The 21,922-nt window shown below is 32.9% G+C and overlaps 5 protein-coding genes and 1 pseudogene across 5 annotated transcripts; all 6 read left to right on the top strand.

The window, feature by feature from the left end:
• The first annotated feature begins 829 nt into the window (after positions 1-829).
• LOC110737508 (aspartic proteinase nepenthesin-2-like) lies at positions 830-2,471 on the top strand. Its single transcript, XM_021917864.1, has 2 exons — positions 830-1,223; positions 1,457-2,471. Exons 1-2 carry the CDS (start codon positions 830-832, stop codon positions 2,200-2,202), a joined length of 1,140 nt encoding a protein of 379 aa, XP_021773556.1. The 3' UTR covers positions 2,203-2,471.
• Positions 2,472-3,444: 973 nt separating this feature from the next.
• On the top strand, positions 3,445-5,771 carry LOC110737498 (aspartic proteinase nepenthesin-1-like). The gene is made up of 2 exons (XM_021917855.1): positions 3,445-4,048; positions 5,023-5,771. Exons 1-2 carry the CDS (start codon positions 3,445-3,447, stop codon positions 5,769-5,771), a joined length of 1,353 nt encoding a protein of 450 aa, XP_021773547.1.
• A 1,486-nt stretch (positions 5,772-7,257) lies between these two features.
• LOC110737488 (aspartic proteinase nepenthesin-2-like) lies at positions 7,258-9,090 on the top strand. The gene is made up of 2 exons (XM_021917847.1): positions 7,258-7,771; positions 8,339-9,090. Exons 1-2 carry the CDS (start codon positions 7,258-7,260, stop codon positions 9,088-9,090), a joined length of 1,266 nt encoding a protein of 421 aa, XP_021773539.1.
• A 1,515-nt stretch (positions 9,091-10,605) lies between these two features.
• LOC110737480 (protein ASPARTIC PROTEASE IN GUARD CELL 2-like) lies at positions 10,606-11,172 on the top strand. The gene has a single exon (XM_021917841.1). It carries the CDS (start codon positions 10,606-10,608, stop codon positions 11,170-11,172), a length of 567 nt encoding a protein of 188 aa, XP_021773533.1.
• A 468-nt stretch (positions 11,173-11,640) lies between these two features.
• On the top strand, positions 11,641-12,357 carry LOC110737472 (aspartic proteinase nepenthesin-1-like). Its single transcript, XM_021917835.1, has one exon. It carries the CDS (start codon positions 11,641-11,643, stop codon positions 12,355-12,357), a length of 717 nt encoding a protein of 238 aa, XP_021773527.1.
• Positions 12,358-19,678: 7,321 nt separating this feature from the next.
• On the top strand, positions 19,679-21,913 carry LOC110682333 (annotated as a pseudogene).
• Positions 21,914-21,922: the final 9 nt, after the last annotated feature.

Here is a 21,922-nt window from a genome sequence, read left to right as displayed (position 1 = left end):
AGTTTACAAAAAATAGCAAGTTACTTGTTTTTAGGACCATTTGGAACCATAATCAACCAGATATGGCATAAATGGCTAAAAGTGTTCTCATTTTTAACATTCTCTATCAATTGAACTTCTACAAGTTTTAAACATGTCATATATAGGTAGCTATAATTGCCTAAGCAAAGAAATTACAAAAGAAAGCAACTTACTTGTGTTTAGGACCATTTAAAACCAAAATAAACCAAATATGACCTAAATGGCTAAAAAACGTTCCTATTTTTCACATTTTTTGATCTTTCAAATGAATTTGTACAAGCTTTAAACATCTCAAATATAGGTATATATATAAGTGCCTAAGCAAAGCATTACAAAAGAAGCAAGTTACTTGTTTTTTGGACCATTTGGAATCATTATCAACCAAATATGGCCTAAATGACTAAAAACGTTCCTATTTCACATTCTCTTTCAAATGAACTTATACAAGCTTTAAACATGTCAAATAGTATAAATTAGCCCATTTTTCACATATTATTTTTCACAACTAATAACAAGCCCTTCACCAATGGCTAATACAAATAAATCATCCTATTTTTCACAAATTATTATTATCCTTCTTTCTCTAGCTAGTCTTTCTCAAATCATCCATGCTACTCATAATAACACTACCACCCAAAATCGCAAGGGATTTAGTCTTAGACTAGTTCATCGAGATCGACCAAACTTTATGGAAATGAATGCAACAACAAGAATGAAATACATTCAAATGTCCAAGCTTAGACTAAAATCACTTGCCCGAATAGGTGAAAAAAACAAAACTAAAAATGACCCAATAATACGACCGCAAATGGTAATAGATACTACTATGTACGCGGTAGAGTTGGGAATAGGCACATTTGATCCATCTTCATCTCATAAAACAGTTTATCTCGGGTTCGATACCGGAAGTGATCTCATATGGACTCAATGTAAAGGTTGTGATAAATGTTTTAAACAAGTATATCCTGTTTATCCTGCAACTGAATCTTATACTTATAGGCAACTCCCTTGCCATAACTGTCCTCCCGGCGCAACATGTGTGGACGATACTTGCCGGCTGACCAGAGAGTATGGAGATGGTGCCGTAGTTCAAGTGGTTTTGTCTTATGAATCGTTTACCTTCCAGACTGCAACTACTCCTCTAGTTTTGAATGATGTTTTATTCGGTTGCGGTTTCAACATGCAAGGTTTTACCGCTGAAGGTATTTATTACTTCCTCTGTTTTTTTTTTTTTTTCATGTGACATGTAAGATCAATTGTACAAGTAATATCTCTAATTTCGTATTAGCATAATTTATAAAAAGTTAATATTTTGAAAATAAACATTACAATGATCTTAACAATGTCGCACATAATAAAATGTTAGAACCTTGAACAAAAAATACCATAATCAAATAACTTATTAGGATACCCTATAATTTGTATTGTGTTGCAGAAGGAGATAAAAACAATAGAATAAGTGGAATGTTCGGAATGAATTATGGCGAACTTAGCTTCCAAGAACAACAAAGACAAGAGTTGGTTCACGGAAAATTTCAATATTGCTTACAAAAGAAAGTAGCTCAAGCTTTACCACCAATGTTCCTTCGATTTGGAGATGATTGTATACAACCCACTGGACCGCCTCGATCGATCCCAATGTTTCGATTTCAGAACAGACCTATCTACTACATAGATCTCCGCGGCATTAGGGTTGCCCAAACAATTCTTGCGATTCCTCCTAATGTTTTTCAAATCTCCCAAAATGGAAACGGAGGAACCGTGATTGACTCAGGCACGGACGAAACCTATATAACCCCAGAGGCCTACCATGTCTTGGTAGCCGAGGTAGCTGCTTACATCGAATCTAGAAACTCGGGTGTTGTGAGGTTAGATCCTTATGATCCTGATGATCATCTTTGTTACAAGCGAGTTAGTGGTGCATCTACGGCCTTTGATCTTCCTTGGATTACTTTGTTGTTTCCAAATGATGTAAATTTCCTTATTAATCCTGATGTATTATATGAAATTTACACACTTGAGGGTGAAGATTTCGTTTGCTTGTTATTTTTGGAATCTCCGGAGGAAATTGGTGGTGTGACCCTATTAGGATCACTCCACCAAGTGGGTCATCGTATAACATATGATCTTCCTAATGGACAACTACTCGTTGCAGATGAGAATTGCAATTTGGGTCGTTAGTTTATACTACTTCTAGTTAACTTTTTATGATTAATAATAAGAATAGTAATTCATTGTTTGTGTTTGCTTCAATGTGTTTCCTCTTTGTTAGCCAATTGTATGTATTTTGTCATTCACTTTGCAAATAAAACAGTCCGTAAGTAGTGTATAGATGCTGCCATTTAATTTAAAATTATTTATTTAAAAAAAAAAAAAAACTTTACTTGAACTGGATTTTGGGCCGGACTGAAAATATCCGGTTTTACCCGGACCGATCCCGTCCGGTTTCAATAATGAACACCCTTAGCCTAGTAGTAGTGATAATTTATTTAGAGGTTGTGACTTAATACAAATTTAAGATAATATAGTTGATTATAAAGGTTTTGAATGATCTATTTTCTATTAAGAAAATGAGTCAACCTTTTGAAATCATGGGATACAATGTTTGATCTTGTTTTTTTATCCTTTTTTTTTGTTTAAAAATTACCTAATTATCAGCCGTATCCTTATTCATTTGACGACGTATTGACAATTTGACACGCCAATTACATTAAATCGCGAGGTGTGATTGATTAAGAAGAAAAATGATTTTAATGATCCTACCCACTCAAAATCGGGTGGCGTTATATGGGGTTAGTAACAGTAAAAGTGAAATTGTACATAACAAAACTTTGCTAATAGAAAAAGAAACGTGTTAATTGAGAGAATTTATAATTTTGTCTAAAAAAGAATACGGGTAAACTAAATAATAACGTACGAACGAAGTAGGCCATGTTCTCTTCACATTATTTTGCTTAACTGAAATTATTTTATCATGAAAATGTCATTTGATAAATAAATTTTGTGTATCATTTGATAAAGTAGGACAATCTCCAAAATTACTAGACTATATCAAAAGAGATACTTCGTATAAGATAATGTCCTTGTAGATATACGTTGTAGAAGGTAATTCTAGATTTTGTAAAGTTGACTTATGAAAGGGTTGATATCAGAGAAAAGGGGGATGCACACTTTGATTATTCTAGATCTTGAAATATTCTTCATGCTGTATTCTACAAATTCAGTCACAATATTCAAGATAATCATCATTCTTCTTATACTCTGTATCTTTAAGGATAGGCTCATACACCTCCTAAGCAAAACATTCTCCAAATTTTAGCCATGGTTAGTTTACCATTAAATATTTTTTTACCAGCTCTCCTTTTCTTTATTATCTTTGAAAATAGTTATGCTCATAAAAAACATAATGGTTTTAGCCTTAAAATGATTCATCGATACTCTCCTGAATCACCTACATTTCGTGCCAACCTTACAGAAGAAGATAAAATTAAGGAATACGTTCAAAGTTCAATTAGCAGATTTAACTCACTAGGAGCACTCTATGGAACAAAAAATATTAGCTCATCAACCAAATCGAGTTATAGTACTGATGAGTTCATTCTACCTACAATACATGGTTTTGGTCTATATTACTATGTGCAACTTGGGATTGGTAGTTTTGAACATTTTCCAAGTTACAAGACTTATAACTTCGAATTGGATACCGGAAATGATCTTACATGGATGCAATGCGAAGGTTGTGGCCAAAATTGCTTTCATCAAACAGATGCCCCATATCCTGCTAGTCAATCTAGAACCTATAAACCATATACTTGCAATCAATGCCCTTATGCATATGGTGCACGTTGCCAAAGTGATGGTGCTTGTACATGGAATCGTACTTATGGGGATGGTTCATCTTTAATAGCCATTCTTGCCTCTGAAACATTCTCCACTCTTTTTCAAGGTAGCAGCCCAAACAGCCTAATAGTACAATTGCAGAATGTCACGTTTGGCTGTGGAATTAACATGCAAAATTTCAACCAAGGTAAGATGAACTACTCGATAATCACTATGGCTTCATGTCGTATCATCTTTCTTTTAAACTTGGTTAGCTTTCGGTAATTTTTAATTTTTAATTTTTAATTTTTAATTTTTAATTTTTAATTTTTAATTTTTAATTTTTAATTTTTAATTTTTAATTTTTAATTTTTAATTTTTAATTTTTAATTTTTAATTTTTAATTTTTAATTTTTAATTTTTAATTTTTAATTTTTAATTTTTAATTTTTAATTTTTAATTTTTAATTTTTAATTTTTAATTTTTAATTTTTAATTTTTAATTTTTAATTTTTAATTTTTAATTTTTAATTTTTAATTTTTAATTTTTAATTTTTAATTTTTAATTTTTAAGAACCATGGTTAAATTATCATTATAATTTAAATTTTAATATTATTTAATTTTAATTTCATTATAATTTAAATTTTATTTAGTTTTAATAGCATTCTTCAAAAAAAAATATTATTATAGTTTTAATATCATTATTTTTAATTTAATATATTTAAAGTTTAATTTATAGTTTTTTAATATCATTATAATAATTAATAACCATTATTAAACTATGGCTTCATGTTGTGTCATATTTCTTTTAAAATACCATTATAGTTTTTAATTTTTTATAATCACTATTGCTTTATGTTGTATCATTGTTGTTGTGTCTTTTAGTATGTAGTTATTAATATCGTAACAATTACATTCTATAAGGTTATACGAAGTGTAAAAATTGCATCATAGAAAAAAAAAAATCCAATTTCTCATTTTTCACATTGCAAATATTCAATATACTCATATTTTTAAAATTCTTGGTTTTAATTTGTGGGTAATTTATATGGTTATTGTAGTCCCCCTCATTTTAATTTAATTTTTTTTGAGAATAATTCTACTAGGGTGCAGTGTATACTCTTTCACTTGATTATTTCATTCTATCGTAATTGAAGAATAATTGTTTTCAATCTCACGCAGGTAGTATAAAAAATAACAGGATAAATGGAAAATTGGGAATGGGTAACGGCGAATTTAGTTTCCTGAATCAAGTCAGAGCATACTTCAAAGGAGTGTTCTCTTACTGCTTACCATTTGGTGATTCTACTTTGTACCTCCGATTCGGCGACGATGCGATGCAACTAGTAGACGGACTACAAAAAACAACAATAAAATTGTACCCAAGTCTCCCTAGATACTACTTGGACCTCCAAGGCATCACCGTCGATTCTACGTTACTAGATATCGATCCCAAGGTTTTCGCTTTCAATGAGAAAGATATTACAGGCGGGTGTATAATAGACCCAGTGCCGATGTTCTCTACCATGGCCTCGGAACCCTACAGTATAATGGCATCTGCGGTGATACACTACATCGAAAGCGCAAATTCTAATGTTCGAAGATTAAATGAGTCCGAGACTTTTTTGGGTCTTAAAATTTGTTACGAACAAATTTCGACGGAACCAGATATTGTTTATTTTCCTACAATCATATTCCATTTTGCTAATGCCACCGCCTTCGTTCTTTCAGATGAAACAACCTTTATTTCTAGAATATCAAAAGTTACTGGTAATTACATATATTGCTTCACAATGCTTGATAGTTCGGAAAATGTAGATACCCGTTTGACGGTTTTGGGAGCACAACAACAGAAGAGTCATCGGATTGTATATGATGTTGATAATGCTCTACTATACTTCAATCCAGCGCCTTGTTATGGTGATAATTGATGTGTAATAGTTATTTAGCTTGCATAATTAAATAAAAATTATTTATTCCTACAAATTCTCTATTTTCCAAAATCTGATATTTTTTTTATTTTATTTTAACCTTGTATATTTTGATGGAGTATAAAAATCACACCTGGAAATAGGGGAGATTCATATGATAATGGTATAATAGTAGACATCCTTAATCTGACTATCACTATACTTCATTTTCATTGATTGATTTTTTATTTATTTTTGTTTGTCAAACTTATAAAAAATTCAAAAAACAAATTTCTAAATTAAAAATAAGTTTCTAAAAATGAAAAATTATTTTTAATAAATTTGACAAATAAAAAATAAATTAAAAATTGGTCAATGAAAATTAAGTATAACTAGTTTAGGTACCGTGCCACGCACGGTAATTTTTAAAAAATAATACCCCTATCAATTTTAAATTTAATTGGTTATTTTACAAAAAATTTTAAAATATAAAAAACAAATAATAAATATACACACTACTTTGATGAGAATTCTAATCAATAAATGAACAACTATTTTTATTGAAAAAAATATGCATACTTCCTTGAAGTACATTAAAATATGTCGCAAATTATGTTAATATTATCTATAATAGTCATAAATGTTTGAGTGAAAAAATATATTAAATCTTTTTTATATCAAATATTTTTTATTCAAAGTAATTATCTTTGTTAAATTATATAAGAAATTATTTTTGTATAAGATTTATATTATAATTAAATTTTTTTACAAAAAAAAAATAATACTAAGGACACACCAGGAGATGACACGTGTCATTGCTGGTGTGTCTTTTAGTATATAGTTATTGATTATTGATGGTAGTCAGGTGACTACTATAGAATTTTCAGGTATGCATCCATGGAAAGTAAATTTCACATGGTAAGGTAAAATATATAATGGTATTTTGTATGTAATTTGACATTGAACTAATGAGTAATAAATTCATTTAATACAAATCACAAATATATAAGACCATGGCATCTTGTGGGTTGGCCAAAGGGGGAGAAACTTGGATAGGATCACATGCGCTTATATATGATAATATGACTCACAAAAACAATCAAATCAAAATAAGGGGGTCTAAAACAAATATATCTCCAAATTTAATAACACTCATCCATCCTAAATCAGTAAGAAATAAAAATCAAAGATGATTGTAACATTAAATAATCATAAATGTACATGTGCTATAAAATACAAGTATATCATATTCAAATTGTAGTATGCAAATTTCACTCAATATACTAGTATATAAAATACCACTTGTTTTCACTGATTCATTTTCTTTCAACAACTAGCTTCAATGGCTAATCCAAATAAATTAGTCTATTTTTCACCAATTGTTATTATTATCCTTCTTTCTCTAGCACCCAAAATCATCCATGCTATTGATAATAATGCTACCACCCAAAGTCACAAAGGTTTTAGCCTTAGATTAGTTCATGGAAATGGACCAAACCTTGCACAAATGGATGCAACGAGAAGAAGGGAATTCATCAAAATGTCCAAGCTCAGAATCAAATCACTTGCAAACTTAGGTAAAAACAACAAAACCAAGAATGATGATCCAACAATACGACCACCAATAAGATTAGGTTCTTTTATCTACGCGGTAGAATTGGGAATGGGCATATTCGATCCAATTCCATCTCATAAAACAGTTCATCTAGGGTTTGATACCGCGAGTGATCTCATATGGACACAATGTGAAGGTTGCGGTAACAATTGCTTTCGACAAGTAGACCCGTTATATCCCGCAAGTAAATCTATTACTTATAAGGAAGTTCCTTGCCACACCGAGTGTCCTTCAGGCGCAAAGTGTGAGAACAATATTTGCAAGTTGGAAACCAACTATGGAGATGGCGCCAAAGTCGAATCGGTTTTGGCTCATGAATCTTTTACCTTCGAGACTCCAACGACTCCTCGACTAGTGGATTTTATTCTTTTTGGTTGCGGTCTCAACATGCAAGGTTTTCATCAAGGTATGATATTACTTCAATTTGTTCTTCATTTATCTTTCCATTCACATTTTATATGGCTTGTAATGTACACCGTTAATATCTTTAATTTCGTATTAGCATATATAAATTATAAAATCTTTATAGAATGAAAATATAAATTAGAACAATTTAACAATATTGTACAAAAAAAAGAGTAACCAATCAATCTTTTACATCACTTCTCAATCACTAAAGATTTTTTTTTTCCATCAATTTTGTTATTGAAAAGTACTTGGTGTCTTTCGTCATTAACAATTGTCAATTTTGAATATCAAATACAATTTGGTTTTTTAAATTTTTTTTTTTTAAACACAATTTTGAAAGTTACATCCTTGTTGAAAATATAGCTTTTGTTGAGAGTTGACTCTTGTTATTGCTGGTATAAATATCTTTTCAAGAGCCGTTATTGGGCTATACAAAACACAGGGCCTCATTTATATTGGGCCCAAATTCTAAAATTTCATTATTCATGCATATATCTTTATTTCATTTGATATACAATAAATAACATGAGGTACCCTTTGTTTGTGTTGTAAACTTGTAATGCAGATGATGATCCAAACAACAAAATAAGTGGAATATTCGGAATGAGTTATGGCGCACGTAGCTTCCATGAACAAAAAAAAACTGTGGTTAATGGAAAATTCCAATATTGCTTACAAAAGAAAGAATATCAAGATTTACCACCAATGTTACTTCGATTTGGAGATGATTGTATACAACCCGGAAAGCCTAGTGCCACCCCAATGTTTCAACATCAGAACAAACCTTATTACTACTTAGATCTTCGCGGTATTCAGGTAAACAAAAAGGACCTTGAAATTCCTCCTAACGCGTTTCAAATCACACCAGACGGAAAAGGAGGAACCATCATCGACACAGGCACATCCATAAGCCTTGTTACTACTTCGGCGTACCAAGCCTTAGAAAAAGAGGTGGCATCATCTATTGAATCTAGAAACTCAAATTTAGAGAGATTAGATGATGCTTCAGCAAGGTATGAAGGGTTCGGCCTTTGTTACAGGCGTGTACGTGAGCCTACAACCCTTAATCTTCCTTGGATTACTTGGAAGTTTGCAAATAACGCGATTTTCGTGATGAATTCTGATGTAACATTTGAAATTTACACCAAACATGATGGTCAAGTCCTAGTTTGCTTGAAGATTTTCGAAAATAGTATGGAAGACGGTGATGGTATGACCGTATTAGGATCTACACAACAAGTTGGTCATCGGATAACATATGATATTCCAAATGGACAACTACTCGTTGCAAATGAGGATTGCAACAAGGGTCGTTGATACTAGCTAGCTATATTCTTAGCCGTAATAATAACATTAAGAGGATTGCAACAAGGGTCGTTCATTGATACTAGCTTAGCTATCTTCTTATATATAAATAATAGCATTAATTGTTTGAGTTTTCAGTTTGCTTTAATATCAATGTGTGGTTCCTACAGGCGTAAGTACCTTGCAGCGTACCACCGTTTCGCAAAAAGAACATATTATACAAATGTAAAGAACATAAAACTGTAGGGAAAAGAACATACTATTATAATTTAAAGAACATATACCTAAAGTAAAAGGAACATATTTGCACCAAAAAAGAGTGAAAAGAACATATGTCAGTGTAATGAACTTTTATTTGTGATATAATGTTCATTGCTTATTGAGAGGTTCATTAAATTTTTTAATAAAACTATGGTAGATATATATAAATAATGTTTATTACATAAAATCTTCATGTTCTTTATTAATATTACAGATGTTCTTTATGTATATAAAAAAACATAAAATTAGATGTTCTTTACAAAACTGCTATATGTTCTTTAAAAAGCAGCAGTATGTTCTTTATAAAACAGGTTCTTGTTCTTTCCACGCTTTTTGTCTGTAGCATGCAAGGTACAGGCTGATGTACCTTAAAATTTTCACTTTAATATAATGTCCTCCTTAGTGATTATTCTGAGATCGATTCTTAAATTGGTCATTAGTTATGATTTATCTATACATATGGCAATAAGGGGAGTAGCCTCTTAGCCTTACAAAGTTGACACAATTTATCTTCTTTCTTTAATGTGGGATACACATTTCAATACAAACTCTCACTTATACAAGTCAACTAATGTGCCCAGATCACAACATAACCCAACTTGGCTCTGATACCATCATAAACACTTTTGGGCCACACCGTCATGATTGTCCACTATATATGACCAAGGAGGTTGCACCTCAAAACCATATGGCAATAAGGAGAGTAGCCCCTTAGCCTTATAAAACGGACACAATTATCTTCTTTCTTCAATGAGGGATGCACATCCCAATGCAAACTCTCACTTATACACTCAATTAATGTGAGACAACACACCACTCACATGTGGGTTTTCTCATGGGCTCAAAAATATATATAGTCGATAAAATCTCCATTTTAATTTTAATTAAAACTTTGTTTAGGTAGTATATCAAAGATATTTACATATATAAGTAACTTATCATTTTGATATCATTAATCATATTACATTCCATAAATAAAACCGTTATCTTTGACCAGCATTATTGGTGAGAAAATTATTAATGTACAGATGAATAATTAAGTGAATATTTATAGAGTCAACCTGTCAAAAAAAAAAATTAAGAGTCAAGCTAAGTAAACTCTCTGGAAAAAAAAAACTGAGGGATTCCCAATTTTCAAAGACCTTTTTATTGTCTATGGCTAATCCCGTGTTACAGCTTTTTTTCGTGTCACTCCTTTTCTTTACAGTCGATAACTTCCTTCAAAGTAGTCATGCTACTAAAAACCATATTGGTTTTAGTCTTAAAATGATTCATCGATACTCTCCTGAATCACCTATACATCGCACCAACAACCTTACTGAAAACAAGATATGGGAAGAGTATATTCGTTTGTCGAATTCTAGAGTTAAATCCCTAACAAGGTTACATGGTACCAATACAAATACTACCTCTTTGAAGTCGCGTCACATAAATGATTGGATCGTACGACCTTCTTTAGGTCTCGTGGATCTATTATATTATGTGCAAGTTGGTATTGGTACATTTAATCAAGATCCAAGGTACAAAACTTATTACCTAGGCTTAGATACGGGCAGTGATCTTACATGGACACAATGCGAAGGTTGCGGCCAAAATTGCTTTCATCAAGCAGATCCCTTATTTCCAGCTAGTCAATCACAATCTTACAAACCACTTCCTTGTGAACATTGCCCTTCTAGTGCACAATGCCAAAGTGATGGTTGTAAATTGGAACGAGTTTATAGCGACGATTCATCCGAATTAGCTATTGCTGCCTTGGAAACTTTAACCTTCCAATCTGACTACGACCAATATGTAGCTGTATTTAACGCCTTTTTTCGGTTGTGGCATTAACATGCAAAATTTTAAAGAAGGTACGAGTAATACGTAGTCGATTTTATATTTGTTCGGTCATGTTGTGTCATGTTTTTTTAAGAAGATTTGCACAATTAATTCACTCAATTATTAGCCTATCAATCCATAACTTTGTGTCCTTATTTCATTTTATTTTAATATATTTATATTTCACACAAAATTAGTTTAGAATGAATACTACCTTCATTAATTATTATATGCAATTTTTGGGTATTATTGGTGAGTTATAAAATATTCCAGAGTTAAATATAACATTTAACGGAGATAGTAGTTATTACAGAAATAAGATTTAAAATTTCAAATAAACTAATTAGTACACGATATATTTTAATAAAATAAAATCAATTTAGATAAAATAATTTCAGGCGAAATTGAATAAATCGACTTGAAATGTTGAATATATATTTTTGTGCAGGAGCTAAAGATGATAACAAAATCAGCGGACTTATGGGCATGGGTTACGGCGATTTTAGTTTCTGGAACCGAGCTGATGCAGTGTCAAAGGGGCGATTCTCATACTGCTTACAATTGCCGTCAGCCAAAGCAGCTGGTGGTTCACCCATGTTCCTTCGATTTGGAACCGACGTGGTTGAACCATCAGGAATGAAATCGACACCGTTACAACGCTTCCAAGACCGTTCAACGTACTACTTAACCCTCGAAGGGATCACTGTAGGCCCTCAACGACTAGATGTTGATCCCTCAATGTTCCAACTAATCGCAGATGGTAGAGGAGGGTGTATCATAGACTCGGGGGCCGCAACCTCGTACATTGTCTCGGAAGCTTACGGAAAGTTTTTAGATGCTGTTTCGAACGTCATTGAAACAAGCAATCACAATGTGAGGAAGATGGATCAGCCGGAATTGGGACTTAGGCTTTGTTACGAACGTATTGCGGATCCGATTGACATTAAGGTTCCAATTATTACGTATCATTTTGCTAATAATGCGGACTTGGTTATACCACCACCTGCGAGCTTTGTCATCAGCCAAGCCAGTAGCGGAAATGCCATGGTTTGTTTGATGTATCTCGAAAGTACACAAGAAGAACATAATAGTGTTACATACTTGGGAGCGTACCAGCAGATGAACCAACGGATTTTATATGATAATCATGTTGGCCAGTTACTCTTTGCACAAGCAGATTGTTCAATGGCTAATTAATGGATTTATAGCTAACATGAATAAATGTTTATAAGTGTTATAAACATGAATAAATGTTATAAAATTAAATAAATGGGATTACAATGGATTTCAATAGTTTTCTTTTCATTTACTCATTTGTTTCTTTGCATTATTCATTATAATACACTTTTTAAAAATATTTATAAGGTAAAATTGGTATAAGCCACCTTTTTTGTCCAACTTTTTTTGAAAAAAACACCTTTTATGCTTTTTTATTTATTAAACCACCTTTTAAGTACCTAAATTTTTTATTACACCACCCCTATTTCAAATCTAACAGATTGTATCTCAACCATCCACTTCCAAATCATCAACCATAGCAAAACCTTCCCTTCCATCTCAACCATCACTTCAATAACCTCAATTTAGGGTTTGAGAATAAACAAATACTACAATTTAATTTTTGTAGCAAAATTACGTTTGGTTTTTTTAAAGATTTACTCAATTTAGTCATGCATTTATATAGAGGGGAGGGTCAAATGTTTTTGGGTGAAAAAAATACATAATTTAGGAGCGAAAGACACAAGTTGTGGGCCCCTTTGACGTCTCAGTTAATTTTTTTGTCAAAATTTAAAATAGGGGTAATGCAATCAAGAATTATGGTACTTAAAAGGTGATTTAGTAAATAAAAAAACATAAAAGGTGGTTTTTTTCAAAAAAGTTGGACAAAAAAAGTGATTTATACCAATTTTGCCTATTTATAATTTCATATTATCAATATTTATTAAAATCTACTTTCGGAAACTATATACAGAACGACTTTATTTAAACTTCCATTGACTATGTAAAATGAGTATTATATGTTTGAAACATAATAGTCATTATTGACTCATGATTCCTTAATCCCCTTCTTTCAATATTATTGCCTAACTGTAATAATTTTTGGAGTACGACAACCGGAAAATTAATAATTTACGAGTAGAGCTGTCAATTTGGGAAAAAGGGTTGGGTTTGGGTCGGGTAATAGTGGGTCGGTTCAATTCGGATCGGGTAAATTAAGATTAATTCCATAACCTATGTAGGTCGAATTTGGATTGGGTCATGCTTGAGTCGGATCACGTCAGGTCATACTTCTTATCGGGTTTGGATCAAGTTTAGGTCGGGTTAATAACAATTCGGGCTACATTCGAGTCGGTTGAACAATAGGTCGGGTTTAATCCGGGATTTCACGAGTTAAAACGGGTTAATTCTCATGTTTGAGTCAGGTTCGGTTCAAGTCAATAATTTGCGAGTTAGAATCAGATCGGATCATTCTCGGGTTTGAGTCGGGATCGGTTCAAGTCAATAATTTGCGGGTTATAATTAGGTCGGGTCATTCTTGGGTTAAAGTCGGGTTTGATTCAAGTCAATAATATGCGGGTTATAATCAGGTTAGATCATTTCCAAGTCGGGTCATTCTCGGATTCAAGTCGAGTTATGTTCAAGTCAATAATTTGCAGGTTACAATCAGGTTGGGTCATTTCCAAGTCAGGTCATATACGGGTTCAACTAATTATAAATAGATAATTATCATTTTTATCAAGCTAATTATTTCCTTTGACTATAATATATATATGGCAATACACTAGGAAACTATAGTCTATAATTTAGGAAGATAATTATCTCCTTTGACCATACAACAGATATATACTATATTTAACTCTTAAATTTGAGGATGATGCTCTTTTCTTTTGCTGGCCTGGACCGACTTGGTCTCCCAAGACAAAATGAATTTATCAACAATAATAAGGTGGTCTAAATTGCATTTAAGGTGATTTGAAATCGGGTCAGAAACAATTTGGGTTGAATTTATGTCAGGTCAATAACAAGTCGTGTTAGTAATAGATCGGATTGAATTTTTGAGTTAGTTAAGTAATAGGTATGGTATAATTTGGGTCGGGTCAATACCAAATTGGATTGAATTTGGGTTAGGTCAATAACAAGTCGGGTTGATTTCGGGTCGGGTTTGTAACAGGTTGGGTTAAATTCGGGTCAGGTTAAGAACGAGTCGGGTTGAATTCAGGTCAGGTTTGTAACAAGTCGGGTTAAACTCGTGTTTTGACGGTTTAAAACGAATTTGGGTCAGTTTCAGTTCAACTAAAATTCGATGCAAGTTAATTAAATTGGCCATTGTAAACCGGTAAATCGGTGCAAGTTGTAAATCGGTAAATTGCCCGTTTAAAAGCAAATTGAATGGTTCCACACACCCAATTGGACTCCCGGAGGACATTAGGGACCATGGTAAACATTACGGAAATTTTTATTTCCAAGCGAAAAAAAGTCAAAAAATTCCAAAATTAAAGGCTAATATCCACGCTTTTTGAGAAATTTTGGAGGTTTCGGGGCCCGGTGTCGAAAAGTCTTGAAATTCTATGGGATACATCTCGGGGTCATATAATGTCGTTTGGAATCATATATGATCATTATTTGTTGTCATAAATGTTCGTGGTAGACTTGAATTAATAAAATCGGTGCAAGTTGTAAACTGGTAATTCGGTCGTTTAAAGACAAATTGGATAGTTCCACCCACCTAATTGGACTCCCAGAGGGTATTAAAAACAATTGTAAACATTTCGGCAATTTTTATTTTCGGGCGAAAAAAAAATCAAAAAATTTCAAAATTGAAGGCTAATATCTACGCTTTTTGAGAAATTTTGGAGGTTTCGGGTCCCGGTGTAGAAAAGTATTATTATTTTAGGGGATACATCTCGGGGTCATATAATGTCGTTTGGTACCATATATGATCATTATATGTTGTCATAAATTTTCGTAGTAAGCTTAAGTTAATGACATTCGTGCAAGTTGTAAACCGGTAATTAAATTGGTCATTTAAAAGCAAATTGGTTGGTTCAACCAACCCAATAAGAATCCCGAAGAGTATTAGGGACCATGAAAAATATTTCGGCAATTTTTATTTTCGGGAAAAAAAAAAGTCAAAAAATTCCAAAATTGAAGGCTAAATATCCACACTTTTTAAGAAATTTTGGAGGTTTCGAGTCCCGGTGTCGAAAAGTCTTGAAATTTAGGGGATACATCTCGGGGTCATATAATGTTGTTTGGAACCATATATGATCATTATTTGTTGTCATAAATGTTCGTGGTAAGCTTGAGTTAATGAAATCAGTACAAGTTGTAAACCGGTAAATTGGTCGTTTAAAGTTAAATTGGATGGTTCCACCCATCCAATGGGACTCCCGGACAATATTAGGGACCATGGTAAATATCCACGTTTTTTGAGAAATTTTGGAGGATTCGGGGCCCGATGTCGAAAATCTTGAAATTTTAGGAGATACGTCTTGGGATCATTTAATGCCATTTAAAACCATATATGATCATTATATGTTGTCATAAATGTTCGTAATAGGCTTGAGTTAATGACATCCGTGCAAGTTGTAAATCGGTAATTAAATTGGTTGTTTAAGGGCAAATTGGATTTTCCACCCACCCAATGGAACACCCAAACAATATTAGGGACCATGGTAAATATTTCGGCAATTTTTATTTCCGGGCGAATAAAAGACAAAAAATTTAAAAATTGATGGCTAATATCCACGCTTTTTGAGAAATTTTGGAGGATGCGGGCCCCGGTGTCGAAAAGTCTTGAAATTCTAGGGGATAAATCTCAGGATCATTTAATGCCGTTTGGAACCATATATGATCATTATATGTTGTCACAAATATTCGTAGTAGGCTTGAGTTAATGACATCCGTGCAAGTTGTAATCCGGTAATTAAATTGGTCGTTTAAAGTTTAATTGGACGGTTCAACTAACCCAATTGGACTCCCGGAGGGTATTAGGGACCATGAAAAACATTTCGGCAATTTTTATTTTCGGACAAAAAAAAAAGTCAAAAAATTCCAAAATTAAAGGCTAATATCCACGGTTCTTGAGAAATTTTGGAGGTTTCGGGGCCCGGTGTCGAAAAGTCTTGAAATTTTAGGGGATATATCTAGGGGTCATATAATGATGTTTGGAACCATATATGATCATTATTTGTTGTCATAAATGTTTGTGGCAGGCTTGATATAATGAAATCAGTGCAAGTTGTAAACCGGTAAATTGGTCGTTTAAAGGCAAATTGGATGGTCCCACCTCCCAATGGGACTCCCAAAGGATATTAGGGATCATGGTAAAAATTTCGGAAATTTTTATTTCCGGGGGAAAGAAAATCAAAAAATTCCAAAATTGAATGCTTAAATTCATGCTTTTTGAGAAATTTTTGAGGTTGGGTACGGTGTCGAAAAACCTTGAGATTTTAGGGAATATATGTGTCGAGGTCATATAATGTCGTTTGGAACCATATATGATCATTATATGTTATCATAAATTATTGTGGTAGGCTTGATCTAATGAAATCGGTGCAAGTTGTAAATTGGTAAATTGGTTGTTTAAAGGCAAATTAAATGGTTCCACCCACCCAATTGGACTCCCAAAGTGTATTACTGACCATGGTAAACATTTCGGCAATTTTTATTTCCGGGCGTAAAAAGGTTAAAAAATTCCAAAATTGAAGTCGAATATCCAAGCTTTTTGAGAGATTTTGGAGGGGGTCCGGTTTCGAAAAGTCTTGAAATTTTAAGGAATACATTTCGGGGTTCTATAATGTCGTTTGGAACCATTTATGATCATTATTTGTTGTCATAAATGTACGTGGTAGGGTTGAGTAAATGAAATAGGTGCAAGTTGTAAACTGGTAAATCGGGTGTTAAATGGAAAATTGGATGGTTCCACCAGCCAGGTGTACTTCCAAAGGGTATTAGAGACCAGTTTAAACATTGCGGCAATTATTTTTTCCAGACGAATAAAAGTCAAAAAATTCCAAAATTAAGGTCTAATATCCACACATTTTGCGAAATTTTGGAGGTTTTGGGGCCCTATGTCAAAGAGTATTGAATTTATAGGAAATACATCTCGGGGTCATATAATGTCATTTGAAACCATATATGATCATTATATGTTGTCATAAATGTTCGTTGTAGTCTTGAATTAATGAAATCAGTGCAAGTTGTAAATCCGTAAATTGGTCGTTTAAAGGAAAATGGAATGGTTCCACCTACCCAATTGGACTCTGGGAAGGTATTATGGACTATAATAAACATTTTTGCAATTTTTATTTCCGGGCAAAAAAAGTCAAAAAATTCAAAAATTGAAGGCGTATTATGAACTTTGGAGTATTCAGGCTCGGTGTCTAAGAGTCTTGAAATTCTAGGGAATACATCTCATGGTCATATAATGTCGTTTAATTTGGAACCATATATGATCATAATTTGTTGTGATAAATGTTCGTGATAGGCTTGAGTTAATGAAATCGGTGCAAGTTGTAAACTGGTAAATTGATCGTTTAAAGGAAAATTGGATGGTTCCACCCACCTAATTTGACTCTCAAAGGGTATTAGAGATCATGGTAAACATTTCGGCAATTTTTATTTCCATGCGAAAAAAAGTCAAAAAATTCCAAAATTGAAGGCTAATATCCATGCTTTTTGAGAAATTTGTGAGGTTTCAGAGCCAGGTGTCGAAAAGGATTTAGATTTTAGAAGATACATCATGGGGTCATATAATGAAATTTGGAACCATATATGATCATTATATGTTGTCATAAATGTTTGTGGTAGGCTTGAATTAATGAAATCGGTAAATTGGACGTTCAAAGGCAAATTGAATGGTTCCACCCACCCAATTGGACTCCTGGGGAGTATTAGGGACCATGGTAAACATTTCGGAAATTTTTATTTACGGGCAAAAAAAAAGTCAAAAAATTCCAAAATTGAAGGCTAATATCCACGGTTTTAGAGAAATTTTGGAGGTTTCGAGGCACGGTGTCGAAAAGGCTTGAGATTTTAGGGGATACATCTCATAGTCATATAATGCCATTTGGAACCATATATGAACATTATATGTTGTCATAAATGTTCATGGTAAGCTTGAGTTAATGAAATCGATGCAAGTTGTAAACCGGTAAATTGGTCGTTTAAAGGCAAATTGGATGGTTCCACCCAGCCAATTGGACTTATGGACCATGTTAAACATTTTGGAAATTTTTATTTCCGGACAAAAAAAGTCAAAAAATACCAAAATTATAAGTTAATAACCGGACTTTTTGAGAAATTTTTGAGGTTTCGGGATCTTGTGTCGAAAAGTTTTGAAATTCTAGTAGATATATCTCAGGGTCATATAATGTCGTTTGGAAACATATACTTCCTCCGTTTTTATTTTATTGCACCATTAGGACTTTTACACTATTCACTTAATCTTCTTCGACCATCATTTGTGATTTATCTATTCGGAAAAATATAGTCATGTGGGATCTCATTAGATTCGTCTCGAAATCTTCTTTTCAAATATCAATTTTTTTATAATTTTTACAAAAGTATAATTGAAGATATTAATAGCTAAAAAAATGCATTGACAAACGTGAAATCCCTCATAGTGCAATAAAAAAAGAACGGAGGAAGTATGATCATTATTTGTTGTTTAAATGTTCGTGGTAGGCTTGAGTTAATGAAATTGGTGCAAGTTGTAAACCGGGAAATTGGTCGTTTAAATCCAAATTGGATTATTCTACCCACCCAATTGGACTCCCGGTGGATATTAGGGACCATGGTAAATATTTCGGCAAGTTTTATATCCAGGCGAAAAAAAAAAACAAAAAATTCCAAAATTGAAGGCTAATATCCACGTTTATTGTATCACTATTGTATCACTTAGGGTGAACAAAAAATTCTATTTTATGAGCATTTGATCAGTATTATTGTATCACTTAGGGCAAGCAAAAATTCCGGCTACCCGGAATTGGAACTGAAATCGGTTAGGAACTGGCGAGTCCGGATATAGAATTGGTTGCAATTCCGGGTAATAAATTTGGGTTGCAACCGGTTCCAATTTCAATTCCCAATTTTTTGGACCAGGAACCGATTGGGTACCTGGTTATCCAATATATATTAAACTAAATACACTTTTTCCTTAAAAAAAATATGTTAAATGTATCTAGCTAGTAAAATAAAAATAAATAAATAAATAAATAAAAACATATTATTAATATCTAACCTAAATAAAATTGCTTCATGCAATCATGCATATATAAATATAAGTATTAAACACTAAAAATGAAAATGGATCAAAAAAAGTATTAAAATTTAATAATTATGTACATAAGTGGGTACCCGAAACCAGACTCGGTACCCGGCGGTTCTAATTTAAATTCCTAAAGTTTAGGACCCGGTTGAAGTGTTCCAATTCCAATGCCAAATTTTAAGACCCGGTACGAACAAATTTCGGGTCCGATTTCTAAAAATTTGACCGGATATCCGATTTGCTCACTTAGTATCCTTCTCGGCTTCTCCATCTTGTTCTGTAATTTTCAGATTTTAATGCTTTCTCTTTCTATTTGTCACGAGTCTAAAACAAGTGGACATGTGCTAACTCTTTTCTAAATGTGCCAACTGCTAATTTGTCACCGTGTTGAGTTGATTCACTTGTCCAATTGAGCATTTAAATTGATTTTTTAAGGTAAGCCTCAAATCTCAACTTTTATGGTTACTTAATTAGTATTCTACTATTCTATATTTGCTAATTAGACGATAAAACGTTGACCCAATCATCGACATGGGTATCCAAAGGTAATCATATTTACACAATAATTCAATCTAAAATCTCTAAAATATGTGTACCACTTGTATACAATGCAGTTGTACACCCTCAATTCAATATAACAAATTCAACCCTCTTCCCCAAGGTCATTGCCCATCTTCAAATCTTGCAAGAAAACCAAAAACGAACTCAAAGCAAGATCAACCTCACATATTTTTCCTCCCTTTCTTAGCTCCAGGCCACATGATTCCATCCATGGATATGGTAAGATTATTCGCCACTCGAGGACTCAAAACCACCATTGTTACCACGCCTGCCAACGTGCATTATTTTGCTAAAGCCATTAAAATCGATACCCAAAGTTCGAGCATTGAAATCAACCTACTAACCATCGAATTCCCTTTTAAAGAAGTAGGACTTCCTAAAGGATGTGAAAATTTTGATTGTGTCATAACCCCTGAAATGTTCTTTAAGTTTTTTAAGGCCGTCGATCTTCTTCAACAGCCTTTTACAAACTTAGTGGAAAAATACCACCCTACTTGTTTAGTAGCAGATGTTTTCTTTCATTGGGCTAACTCTGTTGCTAGTAAGTTCAAGGTTCCACGTTTAGGATTCCATGGAAGTAATTACTTTTCGCGGTGCATTGTTTACAATCTACTTCAGCATGAACCGCACAAGAAACTTTCATCTGATTCGGAAACTTTTGTGGTACCTGGCGATCTTCCTCATGAGGTAACGTTATCAAATTCGGAGTTGGCCCCTTACGACAAGAAACAAGGTTCAATTTTCTTACTCGAATTGATGGATAAAATAAGAGAGGGTGTGAAAGAATGTTATGGGGTTTGATGAACAGTTTTTATGAGTTAGAATCTGATTACATAGATTATTATGAGAATGTTATGGGCATGAAACAATGGCATATTGGACCATTTTCGCTTTACTTTAATAATGAAGGAGAAAATGATGTTAGTGAATGTAGAAGATGGCTTGATGAGAAAGAGACTAATTCAGTAATCTACGTTTGTTTTGGGAGTGTGTCAAATGTATCAAATGCTCAGTTACATGAAATAGCAATAGCCCTTGAAGATTTGGGTCAAAATTTCATCCTAGTTGTTAGGGAGGACACAAAGGAGTGGATCGCGGATGGGTTTGAGGCAAAAACTAAGGGACGAGGTTTGATTATAAGAGGATGGGCACCACAAAAAATGATTCTTAATCATTCAAGTGTGGGCGGATTTGTGACTCATTGTGGATGGAACTCGATACTAGAAGGGGTGATCACAGGTGTTCCTATGGTTACATGGCCACTCCATGCTGAACAGTTTTATAATGAGAAGTTGGTAACAGATGTTCTAAGGATTGGAAGTCAAGTCGGGTCAAAACAATTTGTTCCAAGAGTTGGGTATCATAATATAATTATTGGAAATAAAGAGATTTTGAAGGCAATGAAAAGTGTGATGATTGGTGAAGAAGCTCAAGATATGAGAAATAGGGTTCAGAAGCTAAAAGAGATGGCAAGAAAGACTATATCCGAAGGAGGATCATCTTACTCTCAATTAACTGCTTTAATTACAGAAATTAAATCATTCAAGAGCTAAATGAACATAAATTAAATATGTTTTTTGGATCTAATTGTAAGTTCTCAATTCAGTATTGAATGTTGCACCTCAATTGTAACTTTTAATTGTGTCATTCAAGAAGTTGTAGAAGGGATAGGCTTACCCCCTTGTGTCCTTCATTGTGTTAAAGAAGTGTTACTACATAAAGTGTGTTAATTTATTCTTGTTATATTACTTCTGTTATGGGATAGCTGTACCATTTCTACTCTTTTGAAAGTCAATGTTTTAAAATTTGCCCATAGATTCTCATGAATAAAATCATCATTAGGTGTAATCATGCTATAATGGTCTCAATATATATTTTAAAACTATTACCGTTTCATACTTTATTCTAATATTAGCTAATATAAGGTCA

The sequence above is a fragment of the Chenopodium quinoa genome, unplaced genomic scaffold, assembly GCF_001683475.1.
Source record: "Chenopodium quinoa cultivar QQ74 unplaced genomic scaffold, ASM168347v1, whole genome shotgun sequence".
Taxonomy (NCBI): Eukaryota; Viridiplantae; Streptophyta; class Magnoliopsida; order Caryophyllales; family Amaranthaceae; genus Chenopodium; species Chenopodium quinoa.
This window is presented reverse-complemented; position numbering and strand designations above follow the sequence as displayed.